Source organism: Taurulus bubalis (assembly GCF_910589615.1).
Source record: "Taurulus bubalis genome assembly, chromosome: 2".
NCBI classification, from domain to species: domain Eukaryota; kingdom Metazoa; phylum Chordata; class Actinopteri; order Perciformes; family Cottidae; genus Taurulus; species Taurulus bubalis.
In genome coordinates, this window is record NC_136590.1 from 26,327,892 (window position 1) to 26,345,612 (window position 17,721).

At 39.9% G+C, this 17,721-nt stretch overlaps 1 protein-coding gene across 1 annotated transcript in view; it reads left to right on the forward strand.

The window, feature by feature from the left end:
* grk6 (G protein-coupled receptor kinase 6) overlaps positions 1–13,900 on the forward strand; it is a gene marked incomplete at its 5' end in the record, with an annotated part of 46,240 nt that extends 32,340 nt beyond the window's left edge. The window contains 10 exons of the mRNA XM_079214171.1: positions 4,447–4,510; positions 6,124–6,264; positions 7,450–7,640; positions 7,745–7,782; positions 9,540–9,629; positions 9,768–9,976; positions 10,826–10,963; positions 12,675–12,812; positions 13,131–13,265; positions 13,778–13,900. Of these exons, the coding sequence (XP_079070297.1) occupies positions 4,447–4,510; positions 6,124–6,264; positions 7,450–7,640; positions 7,745–7,782; positions 9,540–9,629; positions 9,768–9,976; positions 10,826–10,963; positions 12,675–12,812; positions 13,131–13,265; positions 13,778–13,828 (1,195 nt within the window). The 3' untranslated portion in view covers positions 13,829–13,900. The remainder of the gene's footprint in view (positions 1–4,446; positions 4,511–6,123; positions 6,265–7,449; positions 7,641–7,744; positions 7,783–9,539; positions 9,630–9,767; positions 9,977–10,825; positions 10,964–12,674; positions 12,813–13,130; positions 13,266–13,777) is intronic.
* Positions 13,901–17,721: the final 3,821 nt, after the last annotated feature.

Here is a 17,721-nt window from a genome sequence, read left to right on the forward strand (position 1 = left end):
CCTTTAACCCTGTGCATCGCGCATGAATATGATTTAAAGGCACAGTCACATTCTATTTCCGTTCAACAAAATAACGTAATCAATTTGTTTGATCAAAGTGATCACAGACTTTCAACTGTGTTTGTGAACGACGCTACAGTTTGTAGGCTGGTTGTGTAATAAAGTAGGGAAGAAACACGGCAGAATAATAATAAACAATGCAGCATTCTTTCTCAATCAATGAAAGGGGATTGGAGAATATTCTGCATAGACTTTATTTACTACAAAGTTGGACTGCTAGTTTAGCATGCAGTAGCATACTTTAGTATTTAGAATTAAAGCGGAAAAGTTGATCCATTTACATCACTGGCATGCTGAGAAATGCTGAGAAATTGAGGTATTGTCTGACGTAAGTCAGGACAGATTCACAGAGGTGTTAATTTGTTGTTGGAAAAATAAATCTGTCATCACAATAATGGTTATTGTGAGTTTTATCAGGTTTGTTTACAGACAAGAGGGTTTTTCCGGGTCTGTGTCCCATCACAGAGCACCGATGGTTCCCAGACCCCACTTTGAAAACGTCAGTGACGCTGTAAACACGCCGGCTGTCCCACAGTGGACCGAGTGTTTACGTTTGATGGCTTAACTGTTGTTCTTTAAGGATCAGCTGAAACAACCCACATGGGAGGCCAATCCATCTGCAGGCAGTCTTGTTTGAGTGACTTATAAATACAAATAGATCAGGCCGGAACCCACAAGGTGACGTAGAGACGAACTTGATTCAAAGAAACCTAAAGACAAGAGGAATGTTAAGAAGAAGATGGAGACAAAACAAAAACAAAGAGAAGGGGGAGATGGATGCTTTGTCTGTGTGCCCACCAGGAACCAGTGTTGGCTTCGGTCTTCATTATTTACAGCAGAATCAGGACTGTTTATTCCAGCCCCACAAGCTGCTTATCAAAGGAAAAAAACATGTGTGTCTGGCATGTTAGCTTTCCAGGAACTGCGTAAGGTTGATGACCTTGCATTTCTTTCTGAATGGGGCTTAAAAGGAGTCTTCAAAAACCCACAGGGTCATTGAATTCCCTCTGCGGAGGAGAATTTCTAACCCTGTAACTGCAGTGAAAACCTAAAAAGCACCACCATAATTGAAGTTAAAATGTTGGTGTTGAGATGTTGCAAGACATGTCAGGAAGAAGAAGAAAGGACTTCTACGGTGTCACAAATAAAACCAACAAACAAATATGTGAAACATTCTTTTATATATTTTAGTTGACAGTGAGTGGGCTTTAGCTATGCAAACAATCTGATTCTGCAGCAGTCTCCAGATCATCCCCCAATTGAAATCTATAAGTTCTGCATCTCTGTATTCTTAACTTTATTTATTGTAAAGTGCTTTTTGCAGAGGGGGGGTCACAAGGTAAATCAGCTTATCAGATGCCATAGTGAATGAGAACGTTTGCATTGGCTCCGAGTGGTCAAGCAACTCTCTCAAGGTTTTTTGATGCAGTTCAGTTTTGGAATCGGTGTGTAAACGCAATTGACACAACTCAAGGTTGTATTTATTTTTTAAAGGTCGCCGAAAAATGTTGACTGGGTGTGCAAAGGCCTAGTCATGTGTCGTATGTTCTCGTTATTTTTTTGATCAAATTTAGTTTTAGATGGGTATTTTAGGCTTATCTTAGTCGATCTAAGTTGTTGACATTGTTAACTTTAACTCAAACAAGTGAGTTACTCCGACTCCTCCTGACTGCTCACTGTGTCCTGATGTGGCTCCACAGAACACGAGAAAGTAAACATTTTGTCTCTTTTTTTCATCAATGAAAATGAAGAGATTTGATTTCATTTTGTAAACTACTTTTCAGTTTTTTTGTTGAAATTATTGTAAGTTGATATCTTTACAGTTAGTGTTTGCTAACGTCAGTGTAGCTTCGTCAGCGTCTTGTCTTCGTAATAAAAGGTTGTTCGCGAACATGTATAGTCACATTTTTCATTAACAAAATGAACACTGGAAAACAGAAAAGGTGCTGAATGCCTCATTTTTCACAAATGATCACTCTTCTGACCAATGGCTTCACCTTTTGGCCTCCGATCACTGTTTAACAACATTAAAAAAGAATAATTTGCAATGTGGAGAAAAATGCTTATTAGCTTTGTTGCAGTCACTGCTCTCATATCAGTTTGTAAAATATGGAGTGACAACCAGGCGGTTATCTTAGCTTAGCGTGTTAGTCTGGGTCCATCCAAAGGCCAAAAAATACATAAAATCTGCAAACCAGCAACTCTAAAATTAAAGTGCAAAAAACACAAAACATTGATGAGTCTGCAGGCAATAAAATGCTCGTGCTGCATAAATATAATTAATTCATGCGTTTGTCAGCTAGCTTGCCGCTATCACCAGCTGTTCATTGATGGAACTAAACGTCAAGTTCACAAATTATTCTTATGGCACTTTTGGCAGTGACCAAACAGCTTCATGTACAGTTCCACCACAAGAGACGCATATACATGTGCCTAGTTTAAAAGAAAATTTATGAATTCCCATCTGGATACAATACATTGCCTTGCTGCTTTTGGTCAGAGCACAACATCATGAAACACAACACCTAAAAAGGAGAACTCCTGTCCTGACCCGACCCGACCCTGGTCTCAGGCCAACTGCTGGTTTTGCAGAGAAGCAGCAGGTTCTTCTGACACACCACGCTTGCAAGTTCTGCATTTTCCAAAATGCCAGATCATTATTTTGAATACTGTTATGGTCTAAAATGTAACTGCATTGTGGCGAACAATATATATTTTAGCATAGAGAGACTGAAGATAAAGAAAAACAAAGCTTAACTGACAGATGTAACTCCTTTCGTGATACATGAAGAAAAAACAGCCCTTTTATTTAAGACTTGAGTGAGCAGACCCTTGAAGACCCATTTACAATAACCAGATAGGACTAACACTTCATCGCTGAAAGCTTCTTGCAAAAAGGGACAAAACACATTAAGCACCAGTACGGTCTCTACATTAGAGCATCGACCAACTGGAGAGATTTATTTACCCACAGACTAATGGGCTGATTGAACGGAGCTGTGGCTGATGGAAGGCAGCTGCACATGCAGGAGTGCAGCCAGAGCTCGGGACCTCTGGAGGTCGGAACAGGGCGTCACATGACCTCAAAGACGATGAAGCGTTGGAAGAGTCATTCGCGGCTGAGCCGGGACTTTGACAAGACATTCTTTTTTTTCTCCAATTTGTTCACTTCCTGTTCAACGTCAATGTTTTTTTTATTTAATCTCAATCAGTTTAACTGTGTGCGTCTAACCCGGCACAAACGAGGCTCTGTCATGAGATCTCAATCAGCTATCGTGAAGGGTTTAAATCAGTAAAGCTCAGAGCTTGTTAATTTCTCTCTGCCTATGCTATTGAGATCTATTTTGTTCTGTGATGCCATCTGTGTACTGCAAAAAAATAAATAAGAAATCTGACGCACACAGACACAAAACATTCCACGCTGCTTCGCTTAGACTTGTCTATGACAGGTAAGCAGATGCAACTCATCTAAAAAAGTCGGCTCAGTAGAAAACTCAATAACTTTGTGTTCCCGACCAAAAGTCTGCAAACAGTACTGATCAGCTATGTAGTTAACTTATTATATAAATGTAACATTATGAGTTTGGTGTCTGTTGAGAAGACCACTGATGATGTCACTGGATCAATATGGGCCTAAAATCAAGAATACACAAAACCAATAGCAATTATTGGTAAAAAAAAAGAAAAAAAAAGCAAACAAACAAGAGATGCACCATCACAGGGTTAATTAAGCACCAAACGACTCATCCTTTAATTAGTCTGTTTCATTTACCTGCTTGAATGACCAGACCGTCCAAAGGGAGACGAGACGGGAGCGCTGATGCCAAGAGGGACCAGTTAATTGGTGCTCTGCGATCGTTACAGCAGCTCCAGTTGAGCTCGCCATGAATCCGTCCACCGATCGCCGACTATGGACTCAGAAACCGTTTTTAAGATCGCCGCGCTGATGAAGCACAGTGAGCTTTCATGGCAGAGTTTTGTATAAATATATTACCTCACCAGCAGGCGTTGTGCATTTTCATCTTTTTCACCATAACTTCTCGTCAAACCAAGTATTAAATTAAAGATGCGAAAAGAAGTATCTATATTTCTACCAGAGAAACTATCTTACTTATCACCCTCTTAGAAGGTGTTCTATCTAACTGACCTGTGTAAATATGTATGTATATATGTATATATATATATATATATTTATATATATATATATATATATCATATACATATAAAATATATATATATATATATACATATTTTTATTAATATATAGATATTTTTTTAATATATATTTTTAAATCAAGGACAGCAATATAGATTTATTAACGTCATGTTCATTTTACTTTCACACGTGTTGCCGTCTGAGTTATAAACGTCTTCTCTTCCCAACAGGCAACCGGTGACGAAAAACACATTCCGGCAGTACAGAGTTTTAGGCAAAGGAGGCTTTGGAGAGGTCAGTACACTCTGTTTTTTCTTGTTCTTTGTTCACTCTATTTTAAATGACTCAACATACAACAGCACAACACAAACACAGAATAAATGATCTTATTGACAAGTTGAAATAAACAAATGAAGAAAGAATGGGGATGGGCAGGATCAACTGCCACACGCCTGCAATTTCCGAGAACAATGCATCACTATAAGAACACAGGTAGAAACAAATTTGCAGTTGAGTAACTTTCTCAAGAACGAAACAAAAACAATATATTGGTGAATGCGGATCACTGCTCTTACAAAGCAAGATCCTGAACAGATCATTGAAATTAAATTATCTGGACACCATTAGAAAAAATTACCAGTTGCCCTTTTTTCTTTTACATCCAAATTGTTTAAGGGGATTTATGTTGTAGGAAATATTTGATGTGATACCTTCTTGTCTTGTCAATATACAGTATTCTATAGTTCAGGTGGTATTTTTACACATGTTCTCCTACTCTTCGAAGAAAAAGTAGGACAGTCTTTGGTCGGCCAGTTACATACACGATTCATCGTCGGTGTAAAAGCCGCACACACGAACATTTCATCCTCAGTTGACGATGCCGGCTCCCTCCGGTCCGTCAGTAACAAGTTGCATGATTGGACTCATTATGACTGGTTAGAGTCACAATCCTGACCTTTAAGGCGGAGGACAGTCAGATATTGTTTTGATGTTTTTCGCTGGGTTTATAGCACCTCACACTGGACAGAGGAATCAGTGACTGACAAGTTAGAGAGACGTTTTTATTAATAAAAAGGATGAAGTTGACCAGGTGAGGAGATCAAACAAACTGGTTAAAGCAGTTTTCAATAAATCAGTAGACTTGGTGCACAGCTTCTCTCTATTTATTTTATCTCTCTATTTGTGGGTTACCAGAGACACATAAGGAAGGGTGTGTTGATGACAGTAAATGTGCATTAAATATAGATTAAAAAACTAAATTAAATATTATAAAAAACTGTAATTAGACTTTCATTAATCAATACAATATCTGCTCAATATCCATATCGACAACATCTCCAATCTAAGGAGTCATATTTAGATAAATGCTAACTAGTTTAATACTAATGCTAACTAGTGTGTGCGGTACAGGGAATGAGTTTAAAAACAGTGGCACTTGGCTTTAAGCGTTAAAATATTTGGGGAAAAAAGTGATGATTTTTTGAAACAGTTTCAGATTTTCATCCCGTCTACAATCAATTAAATCTGGGACATAGTGTTTTCACTTGTCACATTCATATGTACCGCTACACCCGACTGTGGCAGATGTTGAGCAGAAAGGTTCATTTTCACCACATCCTCCACAGGTTGAAAAGCAAAAGGAGTCTTCCTTGTGGCTCTTTGTGCGAAAGCTTCTTTTTATTTTACGTCCTAAACTGCCATCCTGTGTTATGATCCGGTTATTTACAATCCCGGTCTTGTTTGGTGTTCTGGTGCTCAAAGATATGAGAAGTCACATGATGGGCGGCGATGAAGTCTGTGTTTTATTAGGAGTGAATTGTTTCTTTATTTGGCGCAGCTTTGTACATGTATGAATGGGAATAAAAAGCTCTTGTCTCCCTCTGTGTCACCCCCCCACGACCCTGCAGGTGTGTGCGTGTCAGGTACGGGCCACAGGGAAAATGTACGCCTGTAAGAAACTGGAGAAGAAGAGGATAAAGAAGAGGAAAGGAGAGTCCATGGCGCTCAATGAGAAACAGATTCTGGAGAAAGTCAACAGCAGATTTGTAGTAAGCGTCTCATCTTCTCTGCAGTCTCATACGATTTTTTCATCATCTGTTTTCCTGCAGGTTTTGAATTTGCAACTAAATTTAGGGGAAATATATTTGAAGAAATGTACAATATCACCAGATTTCTCCTTTAACGCAACATTTCAGAGGGTGTAATTGTGTCTTCGGTTGACATTTCTTTCTTCAAAAATGAGACATTTATAGGGCGAAACTGCACATATTTCCTCTCTCTCATTCTCTGTGTGTGCGTCAATAGTACGAGATGTATGTGACATTAACAACTGCATTAATTAAAAGACAACATGGAGGCTTGTTCTGTCTCTGGTTTGGTTTGAATCCCTGCCAGATGACCTCCGTTCAGCTTATTTGATTTGGACTCCAGTCAGTTGGCTGGGCCGGTCTCCCAGGACTGAGGAATCCCTCAGGGTTCAACGTCGCTGCAATGTGAAAATACACAAACGACTTAATTAAAGAAGCTTAGCAGCAGGTTGTGTTTGCAGTGGTGGGGACGTGCAGTCTATGGCGTTGTCAGCTTCCCGAATATCTCACGTTAAAGGAAGAAAGAATCACCCCAAATCCTATTTTTTTGCAAAAACACCCCAGAAAGCTACCCGCTCCACAGAAAACAGCAAGCAGACATGGTGATAATGTTGCTGAACCAGAATCTGCTGAATGTGTAAATAAGCAATTTTGCAGCTTGTTAATGCAGATGTAATGCCCTTAAAATCTTTTGAACTGGTGATTTTACACTATGATGATGATTACTATTGTTTTGATTCTCTCCTGTGTCCACTACACCTGCAAAACAAGGTATAATTAAAGTTTAAATTAGACTCAAATTAGACTTGGGATCGCACTATATTTAACTGACAGCTTGAGAGGACTATAACCATGATAAATTATTCTGTAAATAATAAATATTTAAATTATTCTATAAAAAATAAAAAAAATAAAAATAACATCCATCACTATTTCTCACAACACAAAATGACTTAATGTAAATGTTTTTATTTGTCTAGAGAAAATGTATTAAAAATGTTTAATATGTTTGCTTGATTTATCAAAACCATTGGTTGATGCACTGTAATTTGAGCATCTAATGAGCATGATATGAAGCAGTGACACCTGATCCCCTAAACCACGACCATGTAGCATCATTAACACGTGACACTCCTCTGCCTCCAGGTGAGTTTAGCGTACGCCTACGAGACGAAGGACGCTCTGTGCCTCGTGCTGACCCTCATGAACGGGGGAGACCTGAAGTTTCACATATACCACATGGGCGATGCAGGTTTCGACGAGAAGAGGGCCATCTTCTACTCCGCAGAGATCTGCTGCGGGCTGGAGGACCTGCACCAGGAACACATCGTCTACAGGTCAGCATCTTCCCACCTCAAAGACGTCCCTTCTGTCTCCTCTGGTCTCATTGGCTCTCATCTTGTTTTATTCTCACTCTGCTCTCTCGTTCTCCGTCCCACAGAGACCTAAAACCAGAGAACATCCTGCTGGACGACCACGGTGAGTAGCAGCGTTAGAGGGAAAGAAATCAAATGTCAATAGGTCAAACTTCGACATATAAAACTTTGGGTTATCTCTCTGTGGGCTGTTGACTCGTTTGAGTCAGGTACAGGTGCATGCTGGTTTATTTTTGTTAGTTATTGTTGTATTTCCTGCTTATTAACACAGCAGCAAAGGTACTTTTAAACATAAAAAGCACACTCCTTCTCAAAGTCATAACTCTGAGTTATGACTTTGAGTGTGACTTGCACTTCTCGAGGATGTAATCATCTCTGACGTTCATAAATTGGCATGCAAATGTTAAAGCAGGAGACAAACTGCTTTAACATTTGCATACACAATCTCATCTTAGAGTCCACTTGCTCTTTTGTTCCGGAGCGTTCCATGTATCACATGGTCTTTATCATCAGATGAAGTTTGCTCAGTTGTCATAGAACTATAGATGTTCAAATGTTCTGTTTCTTAGGGATTTTGAGATCCATGCGATACAATTGGGAACTGGCAAACAAACTAAGTGGAACCGAATTGCTTTGTCAACTGCGGTTTCTAATAAAAAACGTTTTCCGATTTAAAGACAGAGGCCTTAAATAGATTTATTATTAATTTACTGTCAGCACTTTATTAATTCATTCATTACAACAAGTCACTGACAAAGCATATACTACTTGCACACTGCATAGTACTGCATGGCTAAAGCTTCCTTCCCATTCTGTTGATATTGTGCATTTCATACACTATTCAAAAAGCATTGTGTTGAGAAGATAAATACTTGTGATGTCTTTATGTGCCATTATGCAGAATGGCAGCCTGTATTATAGATATAGAACAATGAGATTGTTCCGTCTGTAAACGAGTCAGGTGTTTGAATGAATGCAGTTTCTGAGATAGTTTTCCACTAGAGGGCGCTCTGACTCCAGCAATGCAGCCTGATCCCAAAACCTAAACCTCTCAGAGAAAAGTGAGTCTTTGCTGAAAAGAACACAAGGTGGAGCTCATAATAAAAAGAAAACTATTAAAAATCTTCCATCTTAAGACTGCAATGTAGTCTATTTTGAGCTGGTGTGATAACAGGAAGACAAGTCTTGAGAGAAACATCCATCCTCGAAAACAGCCAATAAAGCCACTTGAGTTTCGATGGAACAGACTCCCGACGATTTTAACAGTTTGTTGGCAGTTAAAAGTAAAAGAAAAAATATTTATTTATCCATCCATCTATCCATTATCAGCCGCTTATCCGGGGTCGGGTCGCGGTGGCAGCAGGTTCAGCAGACCGACCCAGGCTTCCCTCTCACCCGCAACACTTTCCAGCTCATTCTGGGGGATCCCGAGGCGTTCCAAGGCCAGCCGGGAGATATAATCCCTCCAGCGTGTCCTTGGTCTTCCCCGGGGTCTCCTACCAGTTGAACGTGCATGGAAAACCTCTAATGGGAGGCGTACAGGAGGCATCCTGACTAGATCCCCAAACCACCTCAGCTGACTCTTTTCGACAAGAAGGAGCAGCAGCTCAACTCCAAGCTCCAATATTTATTTATGATTTATTTTATATTCAGGGAGGAAAAAACAGAGCTGCAACAAAACTGAAAAACAAGTGTTTATAACAGAGCCCTGGTAAATATATTTGAGTCAACATTCAGGAAGATAAAAAAAAGTGTTGCTCCTCAATGAACTACTTTGACTACTAAGCATAAAGATACATAATTTCCTTTTCTCACATATAGAAAGCCGTTTGTAAACATGTGTTGTGTGTATTTCCTTAGGACACATCAGGATATCAGACCTGGGTTTAGCGGTTCATGTACCAGAGGGACAGACCATCAAGGGACGGGTGGGAACGGTAGGATACATGGGTAAGTAATCTCTGACCTTTAACGACCTCCACTCAACAGAAACCGAATAACGGGAGTAAACCACATTTGCAATCTAGTCTGTGTTCTTTTTAAATCAAGTTCAGCTCTATCAAATTCTCACTCTTCTCTTCTCTCCAGCTCCTGAGGTGGTGAAAAATGAGCGCTACACCTTCAGCCCCGACTGGTGGGCGTTGGGCTGCCTGCTGTACGAGATGATCGAGGGCCAGTCACCCTTCCAGCAGAGGAAGAAGAAGATCAAGAGGGAGGAAGTGGAGCGGCTGGTGAGGGAGGTGGAGGAGGAATATTCCAGCAAGTTCTCTGAGGACGCCAAGTCCCTGTGTAAAATGGTGGGTTGATGTTCGAGCGGCCAAAGTCTCTTATTCGCTCCCATCTGCAGCTCCCATCTGCTCAAGCTCCATATTTTTACTATATTCTAGTGGTTTACCTCGCCGTTTCAAAAAGACTTCCTGACAAGAAATGCTTGTTTACAAAATTCCTGTAAAATAATAACATGCAGAGCTCTCTACTCAAGGTAAATTTGGGTGAATTTTGCGCATACTTCTTCTGCCATTCTGATCTTTGATGGCTTGGCCACACTGTAGAAAAAGCCCAGGTATGGTTTGGTTTTCAGTCAGTTGCACGATCAATTAAAAATGTTGTCATGGTATGAGCTTTGTTGCCAGTCGGAGAGACAGCTTGTGTTCAAACCAACATCGGCACTGCGCCAAAATACAAATACAAAACACAAAGCTTTCTTGGAAAACACATAAGGTTGTCCATCTAAAGAGTTAAACCTGGCTCAACTTTTGCACAAAATGCACATCTTGTTTTTCAATCAATTTGAAGCACGTTCACATTCCTGGTAGATGACTTTGTAATTTGAGCAGTATTGCAAGTTTACTTGCCAATCTCGACGTGGGAACTGTCCATATATGTTAAATCCTGTCTAACATAGTTTTAATAACCACTGTGCCGTGTTTTGGCGTCGTTTTTGCGTCATTCCGTTACTCAAAGCTTACTTCCTGGATTGTATTTCATCATCTCACCTAACACGAGGCAACAATTCCCCACGAAAGCAGCCCCTGCTGTAAATTAATTGCAGTTCCACTTTTGGTCAGAAAGCTTACATTTTCCTCTGACCTGTGTTTCTGTTACTTTTGATGTTGTTTGTAACAGTTTTTTTTTTTATCCTGTAGCTTCTGGCCAAAGATCCCATAGAGAGGATAGGCTGCCAGGGAGGAGGAGCCTCTGAGGTCAAAGCCCATACCATCTTCCGCTCCATCAACTTCAAACGCCTGGTGGCCGGCATGCTGCAGGCGCCCTTCACTCCCGATGTAAGTCCACAATATATCATTTCAGACATTAAGCTCACTGAACCTCAGCAGGGTTAAGAATATAGTACAGAAAATATACACTATAAACATATTTTTATTTCGACTATCTTTAACATTTATATAAAAAGATAAATGTGTTTCTGCTTTTAGTGTTTTTCAGTTTTCCACTAGTAGCATTAATGATCGCACAGGTTTAGCGTGTAGCATTACTAAATGATAGCACAGGTGTATTGAAATAGCACAGTAATTAATAGTATTAATACATGATAGTACAGGTATGGGTATTATCATTGACGATAGCAAAAGTGTAGCTTGTAGCTTTTATGATAACACAAGTGTAGCAAAATTATTACAGCATAGGTGTAACTAATAACAATGATAGTACAGGTGTAGCTAGTAGCATTAATGATGACGCATGAGTAGTGAGTAGATGTAATCATAAGGTGTAGTTAGTTCCATTACTGGTAACCGGTGTAGCTAGTAGAAGTAATGATAACAGGTTTAGCCAATAGAAGTAATGATAACAGGTGTAGCTAGTTTTCTTAATGGTAGCAAGGTAAGGTGTAGATCAGGGGTATTCAACTAAAATTCAGCAAGGTCCAGTTCGAGAGAGTTTCCTCATGCAAAGGTCCGGAACATCACAAAAAAGTCAAATTTGTGCTATATGATGTTGTACCATATATATTTAATTAGCCAACAGTTATATTAACGTCTGTATGTCAACAACTGACTGTCAAGTTAAATGTTCAATTCATTAACATCTAAACAATATTTATTATTACAGATTTCCAATTTAAATGGAATAATTATAAATAATACATACTCTAATAATACATACATTATCTTCTCTTATTTCGAGTAAAATAAAGGCTGCGAGTCGGTCCGTTTGCGCTAAAGATGTGTGCCTTGTCTCGTAGTGGCGCTTCAAATCGCTGCTTTTAATGTCTATGAACATGAGACATACTGCTTTTAAACTGGTTGTGGGAATAATAATAAACATAATAGTCTGTCCAGGCTCTGGTTAAGATGTCCACATTTATCTTTTTGGAGTGCCAAGTGAAATAACTTCTGACTCACATACTTTTTCCAACTATCGGGTCTCTCTGGCTGTCGCTGCGTGTGTGTGAATATGGCACTCGAATCGAGGGCGGGGCGATCCATCAACAGTTAATAATTCGGTAATAATAATTGGTTTTCGGTCCAGGGTCCAGAAACAACGGCGTCTGAGTCCGAACCCGGATGAATGAAAATATAGGTGTGATTAAGAACATCAATAAGAGCGTAGGTGTAAATAACATTAATGAGAGCATGTCTACATTTTCTCATTTAACTTCCAGGGAGAAAGCAAATCTTTTTCAAAATATGGAAAGTATAAACTGCTGGAAACACAATCTACAATTTACAGCTCAGGAAGTGTAATTAATTAATCTAATTAATAAGAATATCACAGAGGCTTATTTTATGGAGCATGCATAATTAACCTGCAGAGTGTCTGTAACCGGAAGGATTCCCCACAGTGAGCACGTTGTTGATTTGCAGGAGGTTTTATGTTACGTAAGAACTGAGGGAGTTCAAATCTCAATCTTAACAAAGACCAGAGAAAGTCATCAGTCGTGGTTGATATGTGGTTCTTCTCTTTTTCTTCTTCTCCGAGCAGATCGGTAGCTGAGATGAAAATGTGTTATGAAGTTAGTGGTTTGTGTGTTCGCAGCCGCAGGCCATCTACTGTAAAGACGTGCTGGACATCGAGCAGTTCTCCACAGTGAAAGGAGTGGAGCTGGAGCCGAAAGACGAGTCTTTCTACAGCAAAGTGTCCACAGGCAGCGTCTCCATTCCCTGGCAGGATGAGGTGCATGAAACAACTCTCTTTCGTCCATATAATCCATTATTGCTGCCTTTGCTGACACCAAAATCCATTGAGACGAAACACTCTACACACCAACCAACTAACATATGATTTAAAAATATTTTATCTTTTTATCCGTCTGTTTTTTGGTAAAATAGTCAATATTTACACTGCTGCGATGTCAGATTTCAAAATCGTATTGTAATGTTCTGGTTTTCAGCACTGGTTAATTTATTGGTTTAGTTTAGCAGGTGAATCTTTAGAGTTTAGGCAGACAAAAAAGAATTAACTGACTTTTCTGTTTGGTCTCTTTTCCTGCAGATGATCGAGACGGAGTGTTTCACAGAGCTGAATGTTTTCCACCAGGACGGGACCGTCCCTCCGGACCTGGACTGGAGAGGACAGCCGTCTCCTCCGCCCAAACAGGGACTCCTGCAGCGGATGTTCGGCCGACAGGTCAGTAGACTCCTCTCATCTCATCTCAAGGCACCTTCCATTGAAAAAGTGCTTTGCTTTTTTTTTCACTCTGCAGAATGTTTGTTTTCACACTAATCTGCTGAAAAGGGAAAGTTTCCGATGCGCTCAACTTAAAACTCGGTTTAACACCCGGACGAACCAGCAGGATTTTGTGACATCACAACTTATTTGGAGCCAATCAGTGTCCAGTATGCAACTTGTGTGATGTAGAAGACACGATAAATCAAAAAGCACACAGAACAGACTTTTCAGTGAAGTAGGAGACATTTTGTGTCCAGCAGTTAAACTTGAAATTCATATTTTAACATTCTGTATTTCTTAATGAGACACAAGGAGTAGATGCAATTCTAAGAACTTTCAACAAAGTTATTTACTTTTTGTGTGTGTTTTTTGTTATTATTCCACACAGAATATTTATATATGTATTAAAATATGTCCATTCAGTTCACCGAGATCTCAAGTGACCCTCTGCTCTCTGCTTCCCTCTGCAGGACTGCTGTGGTAACTGCAGTGACAGTGACGAGGAGCCCACAAGGCTGTGACACACAAACACACACACACACACACACACACACACACACACACACACACACACACATACGTGTACACACACACACACAATCTCATTTGTTTACAACTTTTGCACATTTGTATTTTTAACATAGTACTATCTCTAGATGTCAGAATGTATATTTTCAGCATATAATAATGTTTAATGTTATTTAAAAAGTTGTGAAATATTGGCTGTCGATGCGTTCCAAACGAGGAGATGGGAACTTTGTAAAAAACAAACAAAAACAAAAACACATTGTCCAGGGAAGGCTTTGCTTTCGCATTCATTCATCCACTTAAACACATGTCCATGTAACTGATCTGGGAGCTGCTGCTGACCGCTGAGCAGCTCCGCTGGAACAATTGCCTGCTGTAAAAGTGCCTTGCTAGAGGGCACTGTGACAGTGGTTACTAAGGGAGGACTGAGCATTCCTCGATGTCTTTACTTTTTTTTCACCACTTTGTCCGGGAAATCAAACCAGTGACTCTCAGCTTGTGAACTGTGACCACTTTTCTTCTTCCGCCCTCCATTCTGCTGCGACCGACCTCACTGCTCTTCTCACCTCTTATTTTCCTTCTATTTAATTCTTTTAAAAGTGTGATTTTTAATTTTTTTGCCCTTGATATTTTGATTTTTTAACGGCCATGACGTTGTCTACATCTGCAGATATTTTTATATCAATAGTATATTTTTTGTTTTTATTTTTTGTTTTTATTTTTCAATTATGAATTTCTTGAGGACAATCGACTCGTGTGAAGATCCAGTTATTTCCGATGAAACTCGTGCTCTGATTATACAAGTTACTTTTCCAACATGCTTGTGCCTTTTTGTCCTTTTTGTTTTTTTTCATCACAAAGAACCTTTTTGTTTTTGGACCTTTCCCATTTTTTATCCACAATGAACAACTCACACATTATGTCAGCGATGCAGAGCTTGAACTGGAATAAAACTCTTACATTCTACGGCGCCCATAATTTACTAACAATTCTTTGGGGTATTTTCTTTTTTATACCCTCGGTAACGTCAATTAATAGTTTTCTTACCGTCAGAACATTTATTTGTCCTTGTTTTATTGTTTTAACTTGTCTCTCAGGGTTTCTATAGAATTCATTCCCTTTTCTTCTTTTTTCCTTTGCTTCGTGAGCGGACGTCGGTCGGATGATTTCCAGACTGTGCAGGTTTACGTAAATTCGCCCTGTCAGTAGACCGCTTCATGCGTGTTCGTAACAATGCAAGGGAAAACAATAATTAATAACAGCAGTAAGTGGCTTCCGCGAAGAAAATGGCCTTTGGTTTTTAAGCTATTAAATATGAAATACCTCTGAATGTACAAACGGCTGTTATGTTATTTTTGATATTTGAGAAGACGGACGACAGAAACCAGACATCGCGGTTTTTTTCTTCTTCTTTTTCTTGCTGTCGAATATGATACACAACCGTCAACAATCTCTCTGCTCTCCAAGATAAGTCAAGTCTCTGCTACAGTTATCAGCGAGGTCGAGTTAAGTTTCAGAAATGATGGCAAACAACATTTGAAACGGTCAGTTCAACCACTTCTCACTTGCCTCTCGTCTCATCCAGCCATGCAGATTGATTTTATTTGCTCAGGTTTTGAAATATCGACGATTGTCTGTCTAGCTGTCCTGGAGCTGACTTATGTGTGAACTTGAGGTATCCCGGCATGCATTCAACCAAAATGACCAAATTAAACCAAAACTGAGTGAAATGAGAAAAGTATGTTTTGTTGTAATGTAAATGAGCTTATCCTTTTAATAAAGCCTGGCTGCAACTGATGATTATTTTCATTAGTAGAATAAACTAATTGTTTTGTCTATAAGAAATGTCAGGAAATCTTGAACAATGCCTGTTATAATTCCACACAGTTCAATTTGACATCCTCAAATGTCTTGTTTTGTTTGATCAACATTCAAAACCCCCAAAAGACTTAGATTACTGCTGTGTGTAACTAAAAGCAGGGCATTCTTAAGTTTGAGAGAATGGAACCAGCAAAAGTTTGCTTCAAAAGAAAAAAAAGACTGTAACACGATTAATTGATTAATGAACAAAGACTTATGCTTATATATTTGTTTTTAAAGATAATCAACTGTTTTTCATTATTTCTGGTGTCGAAAAGTGTCTTTTGATGCAGAAATGGATTCATTGTTCAAGTCTCTTTGTATAAATCATTCTTTAAGCCTCCCATCTGCTTTTTTGTTCGGCCACAGAGCTCTCAGCTAGTTTTTGATTTTAACCAGTCAATTAAAAACCAAACCAGTCTTGCATAGAAGATCAAAGATGAAGTCCTTCTCGTCCATCGTGCCTTTTCCGAAGGTACTCCTGCTGCCCGTAGTCGCCTCTTTTTATAGAAACTGTGTGTGTCTGTTCATGTCCTCGTGCAAACCGCTGCTGCGTCAGCGTTGGCCCACTTCCTGTCTGTGGTACCTTGTGTCTCTTGTCTGCCCCTCTGGACGCAGAGTCTCTCTGTGAAAACAAGGACGATGAGCCTGAAAGAGTCGCAGAGAGACTACTGCTGCTCGTTTAAAAAAAAGACTGAGAGGTCAAAGGGGAACTTTGTGAGCCGGAGGAGCTCCATGGACGTTTAAAATCAGGACTCAGCTGCTGTGCCGTGTGTTTCTCTACTGTCAGATAGTCTATGTCCTTTATGTTGAGGATGCACTGTAATCTGCCTTAAAGGATAATTCCACTTCATCACAACTTGGGTCTCATTTTTGTTTCGTTGGCTCTCATCGTTCTCATCAGTAGCATGTGGACATTGTATTCACAGAGTTAATCCTTGCCGCTGGTGTGCAGCAGTTTGTCAGCCACAGAGCTCTGCATGAGCCTATAATGCCTCCCGATATTTACCTCAGGGGGCTGCATGGACCGACTGAATATATGGACAGACACCATCGCATCACTTGAAGCTGACAAGATGGAGTTTTGGTATCATCAACATTTCTCATCTTAGAATCAGACAACTTCCTTTTCTTCTGTCACTTTCTGTGACGTTGGATTCATTTTAGTAATGTCACCCGCCCAAATGAACCGCCCCATGCGGGCGACGTCCCCACTTGGAACTTCCATGTCGAGTGTTGGGAAAGTCAATGAATCTAGATAAAATAAGATAATCCTTTATTACAGTAAGACAGTAATAAGAATACTATAGCAATATTAAATATACAGACGGAATAAAACGTATATTAAAAAAGTATTTATATTGCAACTGATTAAAGTGGCCAAAGTGATTAAAATGTTTTGTGGTCTACTGTGAGCTCAGTTTGTTATGCAGCCTGACAGCAGTGGGAAGGAAGGACTTGCGGTAAGTCTCCCTCAGACACCGGGATGAATAAGCCGGTGGCTGAAGGAGCTGTGCAGCGCTGCCAGAGTGCCCTGCATTGGGTGGGAGGCGTGGTTCATCATGGATGAGAACTTAGCCATCATCCTCCTGTTGCCAGAGGACACCCCAGCACGCTGCTGGCCTTCTTTACAAGCTTGTCCAGTCTCCTCCTGTCAGCTGTCGTGATGCTGCTGCACCAGAAGACCACTCCATAGAAGATGGCTGATGCCACCACAGAGTCCCTCCCTGCACTCCAAAAGACCTCAGTCTCCTCAGCAGAAAGAGTCTGCTCTGTCCCCATCAGTGCATCGTCCGAGGGGCTGTTAGAAACAACAAAACGTTTGATTTATTCTTGCTAAAACTGACGGAGCTAAATCATGACTGATGCAAAACTACATCTTCCCTGTTGCCGAAACATGTGGTGAGGGATTTTTGTTTTTGCAAAGACAACATTTGTTCCTATTGTGATCCAGGTTGGATGGATCAAATAAGCATTGGACTGCTGAATATTACCTCTTTCCCACTATTAGAACTTTCATTTCCCC